Genomic DNA, 14,401 nt, shown 5'->3' on the forward strand with positions numbered 1-14,401 from the left:
AATGTGTATTTTGAGGCCTTTCAAAGATTTGAAAGACTTGTTGCAAAATGTACATGTATGGGACGCGATTGACGTGCCATCACAAGATAGGGTCACGGCCTGCATTCACAACAGTTAATAAACTAACATAAAAAAAACATTAACTTAAAACAAATTTAAAAACACAAAAAAGTAACTTAAAAAGGACACATAACAAAAAATAGGACAAGATCAAAAATAAAAATGAAGGCTGCTGGTTTTGGTAACTCGTCGTTTCGTCACGGGATAAAAATAAAATAAACGCACAGGCATCAGCAGGAACACAACACAAGCAAAAGCAGGAGGACAACACAAGAAGAAGCAGGAGCACAAGCAAAAGCATAAAGAGCACAAGCAAGAGCACTGAGAAAAAAGGTTCAGGTTTAGGCATAAGCAAATTTTGTCTGACCACTATTTATTAAATTGTCCGTTTCTTAGACTTTACGTAATTTTATTTTATTTTGTTTTTGTTTATTTCCATTTTTTACGCATTCAATATCATCATTTTGCAACATATTCCATTTAATTTAATCAATTTTTATTTCTAAATTCTCATAAATATTTTTTTCATGTTGTCACTTTGACAACTTTTCTTTTTCGAATGAAAATAAAAAAACAATGTCATTTGTACATTAATACAATGTACAAATGACATTGTATTTATCAATGTTGCTCGGTGGTAAACAAATAAAACCCTTACGCAAATAGACACAGAAAAACTGATACTCTGTTTCGCTCGCACTTAAGTATTTCACGTTAATGCCTTCTCTCTTTAGTTATTATCGTTATTTTAGAAGCTCATCTAGTTCTACTCTATCTACGCTAAATTATGTTGATTTTACCTCTACTAAAATATATGTGATATTGACAGTACTAAAACCGAATGACAATTGACATAGTTTGAAGTCTCAAGTTTATGCAATTAACAAATATAGAATTTTGATCATTTGATAAGACCTACTTTTCTTCTAATTTACCTTCTTTAGATGTGTTCTTCTAATCAACCACGAGTCACTATAGTCGTATTTTTAATTAGACGAAGCCAACTGACAGTAGCTAATGTCACTTTGTAAAATAATGTTGCCACATTTAAAGTAATAGTGATGCATTCAGTTCTTGTTCAATCAGATGAATGAACAATGAGTGTGAATAGTCAATCATTTCAAACAATAAAATAATATTATTTCTATTTCAAAATTGTATAAAAGTGCTCTGATATAAGTTAGGTACTAGTACTATGTAACTACAATCAGTTTTTTGACGTCTTATTGCAAAGCGCGGCGCGGCGACTAGTGCCATCACCGATCATTAATTCAGGGGTTTTTACTTTGTCACAACACTATTTTTATTTCATTAAAAACTGACAACACCGTAAACGTCAGTTGATATCGTCTAATTAAAAATTCGACTATAGGTATACCGTATACCTAAAACTACAACCAAAACCATAAGTTTACTGTTTAGCTACGTGACTAGTGACTACACAGTACTCTTGCTATACCGATTTGCAAGCGATTTAACCGTGGTTGTAAGTAAATATTCATGAATAGTCATGATTAACGTGTCTAATTCAAAACTCATGCAAATTGCCGCTATTGGCGGGTTTATCGTTGTAAGTACTGGCTTTTATCTACAGAATAAACTCATAGAAAAAGTGCGGGAAATGGACTATTATAAGGTCGCAATGAAAAAACTAAGATCTCACCCAGGTGCCGTTTACCACTTAGGGGAACCAATAAAAGATAAGCGCTTTAAAATTACAGATAACGAAAATAATTATTGTGACCAAAAACTAGCTAGATTTAAAGTGCCAGTAAGTGGGACAAAAGATCGAGGAAGTTATTTTTTCTGGGCTATAAATGAGGGTGACAGTTGGTCACTAACAAAAGCAGAATTGGAATTAAAATCAAAACCAGATGAAAGATTAGTTATTATAAAATAATAGATTCAGTCAAAAATTGTATATAATGTAGCAATTAGTGAAATAAATGGTTAAATATTTATAGTATTTTGATTAACACCCTATTATGTTGGTTTCAGCCTATTAACAGTATTTAAAATGTTTATTGGTAAATCTAAAGAGAAATTCTCCTATCACAACACATTGCTATGTTTAGTCAAGTCATTAGAAAATAAAAGCATAACTGTTGATCTTCGGAATGATTCATGTGTGTGTGGACAACTAACATTGGTAGATGGGTTAGTATTTAAAAGTTTTTGCCAATATCTATATATTTTCAGAATTAATAACTAATTTAAACAACATACTGTATTCCCTAATAATTGTTTTTTTTTTTACAACATGGGTAAATATAATCTATATTTATTTTTACAGATATATGAACTTATCTTTATCTAATGCTGTGTTTTGTGATCCCCAAGGCCATGAATACTTATTTGAAAATATTTTTATTCATGCAAGAAATGTAAGATATGTTCACATTCCCCAGTCAGTAAGTATTTTTTTTAAATCCAGTTAATAACTTCAGTTCAACAATGAAATCTAATTAATCTTCATTTACTTACAAATAAACAATTACAGTGGTTACTTACCTATGAAGACTAAATTACGGGTTGGATGGTAATATCCTCTTAATAAATACTACAGACTCTGCCTATTTCACTATTAGGAACATGTTTTATTATTATTCAGTGATTTTTTATAATAATTAAAGCTAGGCCAATAAAACAGAATTATCTAGTTGCAATGTAAAATTCACCATAAACGAAAACATTAAGATTTAAAAATAAAAAAAAGTACACATCAAATTAAGAACCTCCTACTCCATATTTTTTTTAATTCAGTTAGAAATTCAATATTGCTTGTGTTGGCATGGTATCAACACGGCTTACTTATAAATAGCATCAAAAAATAGTTCTGCCATATTTGAAGATTTTTGTATAGTTAAAGAAATGTATTGTCTTTTGTAGATTAATATTATAACAGCTATAAAACAAGAGCTACGCTGCAATAAAAGGGAGCCAAGAGAAAGACCGACAGCCAAATCCAGAAAAGTACAAAAGGCTATGAGGCAACATTTAGAAACGGTGAAATCTTTATATGTAGATCCAGCATTGCCGCCAAAATAACTTTAACACAGATTATATAGATGTATGTTTTTTTGCCAGCAGTCTGTAGACGCCTTATCTTACGTATATTGTATTTACGTAGACAGGTCAAAAACATTGCAAGGCTTATTTAATAAACAAGCAGCTCAGCCTATTTGCCTCTTTTATCTTCATAGAATATACGTAAACTATGGCGTTTATAAAAATACCTTAAAACCTATTTAATGTGAATCTTGTGTGTAACTCGACAATAAAATTTCAATTACCTATCTTTTGCCTTGTCATTCTCCTTGTATAAAATCTAATGTTCTATTCAAGCTTTCCCAATATTATGCTGAACTATGATGGATTTGGCATCACAGCGAATAACACAAACTTGGATTATGCCTATAATTACGTCATTGACAGTTGACACGATGTTTTTGGCGGTAAAATTTTGGTTTACCTCTATTAAATCTGTGGTTAAGAGTTTCATGAGTCAAGAGTTGTGGTGTCACCAAACAATTTTAGAGGGTTTCCCTCCTAATTGCTGTAAAGCCTTAAATATTATGAATTATGTAATTACCAGTATTATAGAAAATTAAGAAAGCCTTATTAGAAATAATTATGTATTTATATAAAACCATTTTCTTTATTGTAGGCCATTCTAAATTTAGAAATAAATTTGCCTTTATAATTTAAAAAAAATCTGTAAAACTATTAATTAAAGACATTCAAAAATTATACTTTTCTATTCAAGTTTTACATAATAAATTGCACTAAGATCTTTTCGAAATATATTACAATGTTTAATTATAGTTTCAAAACTGCTAAATCTCTGACATTTGACAGTTCTCATAACTCCAGTTTCAAAACCGTCACTTGTCAATAAACATGACAGTTTAATAAACTCCAACTGTCAACTGACATTTGACAGTTCCCGCTCAGATTTAACGGCTCTCAATTTTTGTGTGACTCAGGACTATGTTCGGGTAAACCAAGAACCTGTCGATCACTATTGATAACCATTTGCTCTATCTTTCCATTTTCATCCTCTCCTTGCTTTAAATCATACTCATTTAGGGGTGTGTCCATATAATTCCCTTCAATATTGTTCATATCATTGTACTTTTTCTCTGTATCCGAAGAATCATATGTGAACGTCTCCTTTTCTTCTTTGAAGTCATCTTCTGTTTTATCTTTGTAAGCTATATTCAGTTCACCGTTCATAACATAGTGTTCCTTAGGTGGGCATAGGGGCTGTTGGTATATTTTCGTTGTCTTCTGTTGTTGCACTAACACAACTTGCTTGAATAGAGATTTTGAATTATCCAATATGGGGCGAATGTAACTAGCTGGACGAATAAAAATGTCATCTTCCTTCCGCTGTGTGTCTGGAGGACTCGAACTCTGTCCTTCAGGGGTGGTATTGCACAGGAAATTTGACTGATTGATACTGGTGATTATTGATGTGGGACTCGGAGATGACTGCATCACATTCGGACGTTGTACGATTTGAGGATTCAGAACCCCTGAAGAAAAAAAAAACATTTGAATAATATATACGTTTTTTATTTCATTTAATTTTTTATATATTACGGATCATCTGATGTTAGGAGATACAGGTCTTTGAAGAATTGGAACGCTCTTTTCTATTCTTAGGCCCGTCATTGTCAAATATGTCTAACGTCAAAAATACTTTGACAATTCTAAAAACTAATTTAGCCATTTCAAGATAAACAGAATTTAAGATTCACAAAATCGGTAAAAGTTTCACGGTTTTAGTAAAATTAAAGATCATAAGATATCGTAGGTTAAGATGCTAAATCAAATACGTTTTTGTCATTTAGCCTAACAGATAAAAATTCGAAGCTAGCGGCCATCTTGGAATTACCATGAACTTTATTCTCACGTAATACTTAAACCTCTGGTAAAACCAATTATAACAAAAGTGACCTCACCTTGAGGTCTAAACTTCGCCAGCTGTGCGTACACCTGTTTGATCCTCTCAATATTGACCAGCGAAGTCTTGGCATGGTCAACTATGGGCATGGGGTAGTCCCTCCCTACAACGCATCTCGCCGCCTGTTGGACGCTAGATGGCGCCATCCACGGCTCGTGTATATATCGTGTCGGCATATTTTTTAACGCGGGAATATATTTCCTGTAATAACGTTTTAATAAACGATTGTTACTGGAGGTCATACCTAGACAAAAACTATGTACTATCCGATTTTTAATTCCGTAGAATTCTGACAGCTATCATTTTTTGACATGTCAGAGATTACAAATACGAGTCTATACATACATTTTATTTGTTAGTGAATGTATCCATTTAATTAAGTGCGGGGCTCACATTAAAAGTGGTTTTACGGCGAGTGATAATTACGTCCCTTTTCATCACAAACAGTAATAAACACACAAGTTATGATAAAAAAATTGTTAAAGGTTGTCTAAACCTGGAATTAGTAGGTAGTGATACCAGCTAAAGAATAAAATAAAGTAATTAAACTTAATTCGATATATTGTTCGTGATATTAAAATATTTGTTATTTTTGGATTAAGTCACTTGAGTAAGGTAAAATACGTAGCATTTTTTTTATTGTCCTCAAATGGGTCATATTTGTCGCTTTTCGGTGGAGAACTTTTTAAGTTACTTTTGACGGCTCATTGGTCTAGTGGTTAGTACCCCTCACTGCGGATCCATGGGTCCCGGGTTCGATCCCCGGCTGAGACAAACATCGATGTGATGAGCATTTGGTGTTGTGCTTAGGTCTTGGGTGTTTAAATATGTATTTATATGTGTATGTATATTTGTTGCCTAGTACCCATAACACAAGCTTCACCAGCTTACCATGGGACTAGGTCAATTGGTGTGAATTGTCCAATAAAAAAAAGAATAAAAAAAATAAAATAAAAAAAAAGTAGCAACACTTATGAAATGTCAGAATTCTACGGAATTAAAAATCAGAGTATACGTTTATTAATAACAGTCAAAACAGACTACCAATAATGTTGGTTTGTGGACGCACTTAGACTCTCAATAGGTCCGTTGTGCGTATACCAATAATATTATATAAGTAAATTTTCTGTGCATGAATAAACTTCTAATGAAGCGTTCAAGTATTACGTCACGTTTTTGGAGATGATTGACACCCCCCCCCCCCCATGTAACGCGCGGTAACGTTTTTCTGTACCCAATAGTAAACGTTTCGTGATCACACAGTGACTCTTTATACCTAACAGTTATCATTATGTGGTGTAAAGTACTGAAAAGTCGAAAATAATATTAACAATAACGCGTAATTCAATCCCCGCCCCGCATCGTAACGTTTTACAAAAGGAACCCCCCCCCCCCTAAATTTGTTACGTAATACTTGAACGCTTCTAACTGGACTGAATTTGATGAAATTTTATGAGTTCAAGTGTAATTAAAATGGTTTACAATATGATTTTTGTATTTAAGACGTGTACAGAAAGTTTGTTGGGTCTGTAAGTACCTTATAAAATCTCCGTTTGGATCAGTTTTTCGTCCGAATCGAACCGGACAATAGCAGTGGAAGAATTGTTGGAAGAACGATGAACAGGACAACCACATCCACATACCAGCGTTCACTGACCAGTCGGCATCCAAAAGTAATTCGTCAAAAACCTATGTATAACAAATTTATTAAATTGTCTAAAATCTTTTTGTGACGTAGTTATTATTAAACGACACGCATTGCATTGTTCTCGAAACGTCGTTGCGTGAACTGTCAACAAATATACCTTACTCTATCGGCTACGATATGTGTGAAAGAGAAAGACTAGTCGCATTCAACTTTATCTTACTCTGTCGGCTACCATATGTGTGAAAGAGAAAGACTAGTCGCATTCAACTTTATCTTACTCTGTCGGCGACAATATGTGTGAAAGAGAAAGACTAGTCGCATTCAACTTTATCTTACTCTATCGGCTACCATATGTGTAAAAGAGAAAACCTTGTGGAATTCAATACCATCTTACTCTGTCGGCTACAGTATGTGTAAAAGAGAAAGAATAGTCGAATTCAACTATGTATATCTACTCTATCGGTTACGATATGTCATAGTCGTAGAATAGTGACGGATCTGACAAATAGTAAAATTTACAGGGCAGCCATTTTAAAATAATATAATCATGTTAGTTTTAGTCGTAACTATTTTAATTCATATTCTGTTATTATGAAAATTGCCATACAAGCAAACAAAAAGGGTTGAAAAAAAAAAAATTAAAACATTAAATTACACAGTTTTCTAGAAACATCACGTTTCTATCAAATTCGTCACTTTACCGACTGATTAATTTGAAATTTAAAACACATGGTTTTTTTTTTATGTAGCCATAATATTTAGTCAATGTAGTATCCAAATATGATAAAAAAGTGTACCTATTTTGTTTTTTTTTCAAATCCGACATTTTATGATCATGACGATGTGTGAAAGAGATAAAATTAGATTGCCCTTCGTTACCTTCACTACTATAAAAGAGCATTGATATAGCGTGTTATTGGGCCAGCAGCGCCATCTCTTGACAAAAAACAAACCTACCCTACCGTGACAATTGTAAACCATTAAACACTCTTCGGTGATAATTCTAAACAATTTAAACTTGCCTTCATTCCTTCCTCCCATGAAATCCAAAGATCACCACGAGTGAGAAAACACGCCACGGCATGTCGTGCCAAATGATGGATCCAGCCTTCCTCCCTCAACTGCGTCATTATCGCATCAATCCACGGAAACCCTGTCTGACCCTACAAATAAACATTTCAATAACATGTGACGAAAAGTCCAAAGCATAAATTTAGCCAAAAGTACAAATCATAAATTAAACGAAAAGTCCATATCATAAATTTAGTTAAAAGTACAAATCATAAATTGAGCGAAAAGGCCATATCATAAATTGAGCGAAAAGTACAAAGCGTAAATTGAACGAAAAGGCCATATCATAAATTTAGTTAAAAGTACAAATCATAAATTGAGCGAAAAGTCCATATCATAAATTTAGTTAAAAGTACAAAGCATAAATTAAGCAAAAAGGCCACATCATAAATTTAGTTAAAAGTACAAATCATAAATTGAGCTAAAAGTCCATAGCTTACACTAACCAAAAGTCCTAAGAATAAATTAATCTAACTGTCTTATTCGAATATTGTAAAAATTTATACTACAGTGGTACCTCGACAAAGTTTAATTCGTTCCGTAACCTTATTCGCATCTCAATGCAATTTATGTGCATCAGCAATCCAGATTTTGACGATTCAAAAGTGTACTTGGTTACCCACTTGAATAAAGATATTTTGAGTTTGAGTTTGAGCACCAAAAACACCATTTTTGTTAAGTGTTTTAAAAAAGAAAATGATTTCACGCTTTAATTCAATAGACATCTTCGGACCCATAGTTATAAAAATAAATGTGATAATGTTTTGTATCTAGCTGTTGTGGTATCTGGCAGAATGACCAGCGCTGTGGAACTTTTTGCTCCTCAGCATAATGCTGAGCCAGGGCCAATTACAACCACAGTACACACACATTACACACTAACGTACTTTGTTCTTTAAATTTTTTTTTTAATCATTATTATGTGTTTCGTGAGTAATAAATGTTATGTCTATACTATGTCTAAATGTACAAAAAGCAAAACCGAAAATCCTACTTGTCAAAAATGCCTCGAAAACGAGGAAAACAAGCAAAAAGAGGTCTAAGGCCGAGATGGGAGTTGTATGTTAGTGTGTTGTAGAGTATGTTAGTGTAGTGTGCGATTCCTCGTACCACAAATCTTGCTCTCATTACAAAGCAAAATACTCTCTAGACACTCGTTCATCGAGGTACAAAAAAAAATCAGTGGCGCTACAACCTTTTTAAGTCAGGCCCTCAGATTTCTGTATAATTCATGATCATTTGTCTATCTAATAGGCAAGTAGGTGATCAGCCTCCTAAACCTGACACACGCCGTCCACATAGGCAAGTGTCAGCCCCCTGTGCCTGACTCATGTCGACTTTTTGGGTCTAAGGCAAGCCGGTTTCCTCACGATGTTTTCCTTCGTACGAGTATTAAATGCGCACAAAGAAAGTCGATTTGTGCACAGCCGGGGATCGAACCTACGACATCAGGGATGAGAGTCAGACGCTAAAGCAACACTGCTGCTTATATCGAGTTACCACTGTATTTAAATTATATTATTTATAAATAAAGAACAGAAAATATAGAAATAAAATTCTTACATTGGCCCATTTAACCAGTGCTTCCTGGTTTTTTTCCCACGGTATCTGTACGCAAATTGGATTTCCAACCATTCTATCAAAATTTGGGTTGCGAGTTGCGGCACAATAGAAAAACTCCCTCCACAGTATCTGTCCATGCAAAGATAGCGGAGGTCGAACCCTTTTAATCCTCTCATACAAATCGGTTAGTTGGTAGTAAAACAAACGCGTCGATAGACAACCGAATCTAAAATAAATATTACATTTAGTGTCGTTTTATCGATAAAAAATATATTATCTATGTTTAAAATTATAGATCTGTGGTATAAAATATTTTGGTCGAAATAATATAATAATCTGTGGTAAAGAATTTTAGCAAACAATTCGTATTCGATTCGATACATTATATAAAATGTTGTTAATATATGTAATAGATACCTATATTAACAAAAACTTCACGCCCTACAATTAATTATTATTGATTCAATCGAATTAATATATTGTATATAATATATTTTTTGTACTATATTGGCCCAACAATTATAATTCTGTGTTATGAAAATATTTGGGTTCATATCTCTATGTTTAATAATCTGTGATAAAGAATAAAAATCTGTCTAATCGTACTAAGTACCATTTCTTTTCACCATAGCGTCAACAATACGTTAGAAAGAGACAAAAGATAAAATAATTACAACTATTGGCTATTTGACAGTATGAAAAATAAAGTGTAATTGAGCGTAATCTGTATAAAATATGGTTTTCAAAAGCGTTGAGTATAAATAATATATAATTAGAAATATAAATTTTTATACATCAGTCACGTGACACAAAACCGTCACAGATTAAAAATAAATCGCCTGTCTAGGACATTAATAAAAAAAACTTAACATCTGTTTCCAGACATGGTATGTCATAGCGACACATGCGACGCCATCTTAGCAAACGTTTTGGCGGGTTAAAATTATTAAAATTAAGCCAATAACAGAATTAAAAATGAAAATAAGTGGAATATCTGAGTTCTCTGTGCATCTATGTAATCTTTCTGATAATAACAAATTACATTATACAGTCAAATTATGACAAAATCCAAAATCCTTAACAATGAAATGTAATGGCGTCTTTATTGGGTTAAGATTTTAATATTTAACCTGTTCTTTTGCTTTCATAAATTATCTACAATTTTCTCATGAACATAAATAATAATATTTCAAATTAAAAAATGCATTCCAAATGTATTTTATTACGAATTTAAATATATCTTAAATTACTAGATTCCTTTTAATTCCACGAAATAAAACCCTATAAAAAAATAAACCTCAAGTGAAATACCTTAAATACGGTGATAGACCAGTCTGACTCGCCAACAAAGATTGTGGTGTCATTTTGGGTCTCCCAAATGAGGCGACCCACGCTTTCCTCTCCAAATGTCTCTCTAAACGCGCCAAAGCTTCGGTCTCACCTCCAATCCAGACTGGCGCTTTTAGACCATCAGTTTCAAAACCTGAAAAAGATTTTTTTTAATTGAATATTTTTTACGGATGAAACGGAAAAATAAAAAAATCATGTGTCCAATTCACACGTGGTAGAACCTTGAAAAACAAAGTTTTTATAATTAAAATATGTAAATTAGACTTTTTCTCTATTTAAATGTAGGATCTTTTCTTTAAAAAAATATATTTTAATGTTAAGTTTTTATTTATAAGTTTAATATCAATCTTTAATTTGGTAAAAACTAAAATAATAAAAGTTTGAAATAAATTCACAAGAACCAATGTGGGAGAAAATGAGATAGGAAGCATTATACAGTGTATAAACTTTTAATTAAGTGTAGTACGAAGTTTTCACTTCAAAAAGTTTCTATAACTAATGGTTTGTAAATAAAATTGATAAATAATCTAATTTTATAATTAAACTACTTACTTGACTTACTTATTGAATTTTCATCAAATCTGTTTTTTTATTTCAGAAAATGTTCAAATACACACTAATTTAAAGTTTATACACTGTATAATGCCTCCTATCTCACTCTCTCTCACGCCAAATCCTATTAATTTATGTGTCTGTCTCTTTTTACTGTCGCTTTTTCCGTTGCATCCGGTTTGAAATCACAACGATTCTAAAGAAGTTTCACTTCAATAATATTAGCGTCACGAAAATGTGCAGCGTTATTGTCGAAGAAAAGTAAGAGAGCGATTGAGACCGATTAAGAGAGTGAGAAAGGCGAATTACCTTATAGAAATTCTATTTTTAAAATTAAAATTTCGTAAAGAGAATTTATGAAATATTAGTATTTTAGATTTTATGCAAAATAATTTATTGAAATCTCAAATGACGAATTGTAAATTAAAATGCCACGCATTTTTGTTATCGAAGAAATAAATTAAATTTTTAATAATACTAGCTGACCGGGCAAACGTCGTTTTGCCATGTATATCATTTATCATAAAAAATAGGGGTTGATTGTAGAAGGGTGAAAATTGAGGATTGTATGTATTTTTGTATGTTGTATCATAAAAAAATTGAAATTAAAAATTTTGTCTAAAAAATAAAATAACAATTTTAGGGGTGGACTACCCCGAACATTTAGGGGGATGAAAAATAGATGTTGGCCGATTCTCATAGATACCGGATAAGCACAAAAAAATTCATCAAAATCGGTCAAGCCGTTTCGGAGGAGTATGGCAACGAAAACTGTGACACGAGAATTTTATATATTAGATTTAAATGACTATTAAATTCCTAACATATCTTTCCTTTTCCCTCCCTCTAAGTCTCGGAAATCTAAAGTTTTAGATTTGTATAAATATGAACAAGACTTAAAAAATTGTTTGCCAAAGAAGTTTCACTTCTGACATATTGTGTACTTTGTTCGCACGCACTTTTCTTTATCCAGTTTCAAGATTTCTGTTTCATGATTTATTTTTGGGTGCCCTCCACCATTTCCCTGATATTGCGTCTAGATTTAAGTGCCCTGTGTAGACAAATATCAGCTTCCTATCCCTGACTATGCCTCAACTTTTTTTATCTAAGGCAAGCCGGTTTCCTCACGATGTTTTCCTTCACTGGTTGTAGCGTGTAATAACAGGTGAGCGATAAAAAAAACATTTTAAAACTAATAAATAATAGTTAAAAAAACTAAAAAACACGCTTTTAAAGCACATCAAACTAAAAAGTGAAAAATAATTCCTAATTTAGGCTGAAAATGGTAATGAACAAAAAATACTGGTATTATTGTGAAAAAGCGTGGGTTGCTCGATAGACGAAAAATATGGCACGTTTTAAACTATTATTTATTTTTTAGTTCATTTTTTTTCGGATTATTGCATTGTCATCGATCTTTGACAGGTGCGCAAAGTTTGAATTAAATCTGTCCGTTAAAAGTGGGTCAAAATCGAATCCGAAGGAGTCGGTTACATACATACATACATACATACAGGTGAAGCTAATAAAAAGCGTGTAAAAATTCATTGACTTCGTGACGATACTACGAGAGCTGAATTTGGTAAAATTTAGTAATAAAAACGTACCAAGCTCCTCCAGCGTTGGAACTCCAAAACGATCATCATGGTCTGCGGATAGCGGTGTTGTAGCGCCATTTAAAGATTCCAGCGTTATGGCCGCCTCTGAAAGCGGCGGGGCGGGCATACTTGCTATTAGCGCTTGAAATTGGTGGTATGTTAGTGGAGCTTTGCCACCATTCCTTTCAATGATGCTGCAAAATCGAAACTGTCATTTTGAAGTCGCCTATTTAATAGATACTAGTATACAATGGGCAAAATCTGATATAGCCAAAGGAAATCTATAGCTCGTATAAAAGTTAAAAAAAACTACAGCCAAGATTAAAAAATACTGTTATAGAAACTAGCATTTCCCCATGCCCGGTCGAAGGGAGCTGAGTTTAAGGCAGTTTTTGCCGCGCACCACCACTATGTGGAACCAGCTGCCCACTGAAGTATTTCCGAACCAATTCGACTTAGGGTCCTTCAAGAAAAGAGCGTACCAATTCTTGAAAGGCCGGCAACGCACTTGCGAGCCTTCTGGCCGTGTGAGTGTCCATGGGCGGTGGTATTACTTAACATCAGGTGAGCGTCCTGCCCGTTTGCCTCCTATTACATAAAAAAGCCAAACTATGACGTTTATGGAAAGAGCGAGGTCGAAGTAGCATCCTCAAAATAGAAAAAAAAAGATACACAAAATACGAAGTGACCAGGGCGAAAACTATGATCACCGAAGCGCTTACCCACGCCTTACAGCTGGGCAATGGGCAGGCCATATTGCATGGTGTACAGATAAAAGATGGACTCCCAAAGCTGGAAAATCTCCAGGAAAAAGAAACTTGGGAAGACCACAAAAGCGATCGGCTAAAAACACAGTTATGGTTTCTGGAGAGAAATAGATGGAGGAAGCTAAGAACAGATCCAAATGGAGAGTTCAGGAGGAGGCATTTAACCAAACGGGGTTCATACTGCAGTAAATAAACGGAAATAACAATGACTAACACACATTTGATATGCAATTTTTAACAGAATGTAATTAAAGTGGCGAACTACGGCAAAAAAGTGTTAACCTACGAAAGCGCACAATAATAAACTACCCACAAATATAAAAAATATTACTTCTATCAATTCATTCAAATCGAAGGTGAGTTAGACAAAATTACTTTTAAATTCATTTTTTATAATTACTTTTAATTCATATTTCTTTAGTTACTTTTAAGTTTATTGCATGTACGGCTATCTTTTATTGTGATTATTTTAAGAACGACTACAATGTTATGTTAAAGTATTATCTCATGTGGCATTTTTTCTCTTTTTGAGAAATAAAGTCTTTAAACCTGTGCTTTATTATTAAAAGTCTTTGTAAAACACCTCCAAATGCTTTTGTGAATTCTGATAATAGTCATAAATCATTTACACGCCCCTAAATTAATAGTATTTTATTAATTACCCCATTGTATTACTAATATGCAACGCGTAGAAGAAAGAAGAGGATTACAGTTAATATTATTAGTACCTAACTATTTGTAAAGATTTATTTAATGGCATAAAAGAATATTGTAGTAAGTTAGTAATAAGCTGTAAATCTTTCTCAATAAAAAAAAATCACAA

The 14,401-nt window shown here is 32.9% G+C and overlaps 1 protein-coding gene across 1 annotated transcript in view; it reads right to left on the minus strand.

Annotated features, from left to right (window-relative positions):
- Positions 1-3,803: 3,803 nt before the first annotated feature.
- The window catches only part of LOC125061771 (cryptochrome-1-like), a 213,317-nt gene continuing 202,719 nt past the window's right edge, over positions 3,804-14,401 (minus strand). Inside the window, exons 5-11 of the mRNA XM_047667370.1 lie at positions 12,821-13,005; positions 10,623-10,794; positions 9,312-9,537; positions 7,700-7,840; positions 6,567-6,718; positions 5,028-5,230; positions 3,804-4,598 (exon numbers count right to left, since the gene is read on the minus strand). Of these exons, the coding sequence (XP_047523326.1) occupies positions 4,027-4,598; positions 5,028-5,230; positions 6,567-6,718; positions 7,700-7,840; positions 9,312-9,537; positions 10,623-10,794; positions 12,821-13,005 (1,651 nt within the window). The 3' untranslated portion in view covers positions 3,804-4,026. The remainder of the gene's footprint in view (positions 4,599-5,027; positions 5,231-6,566; positions 6,719-7,699; positions 7,841-9,311; positions 9,538-10,622; positions 10,795-12,820; positions 13,006-14,401) is intronic.

This window comes from Pieris napi, chromosome 24 (genome assembly GCF_905475465.1).
Source record: "Pieris napi chromosome 24, ilPieNapi1.2, whole genome shotgun sequence".
NCBI lineage: Eukaryota > Metazoa > Arthropoda > Insecta > Lepidoptera > Pieridae > Pieris > Pieris napi.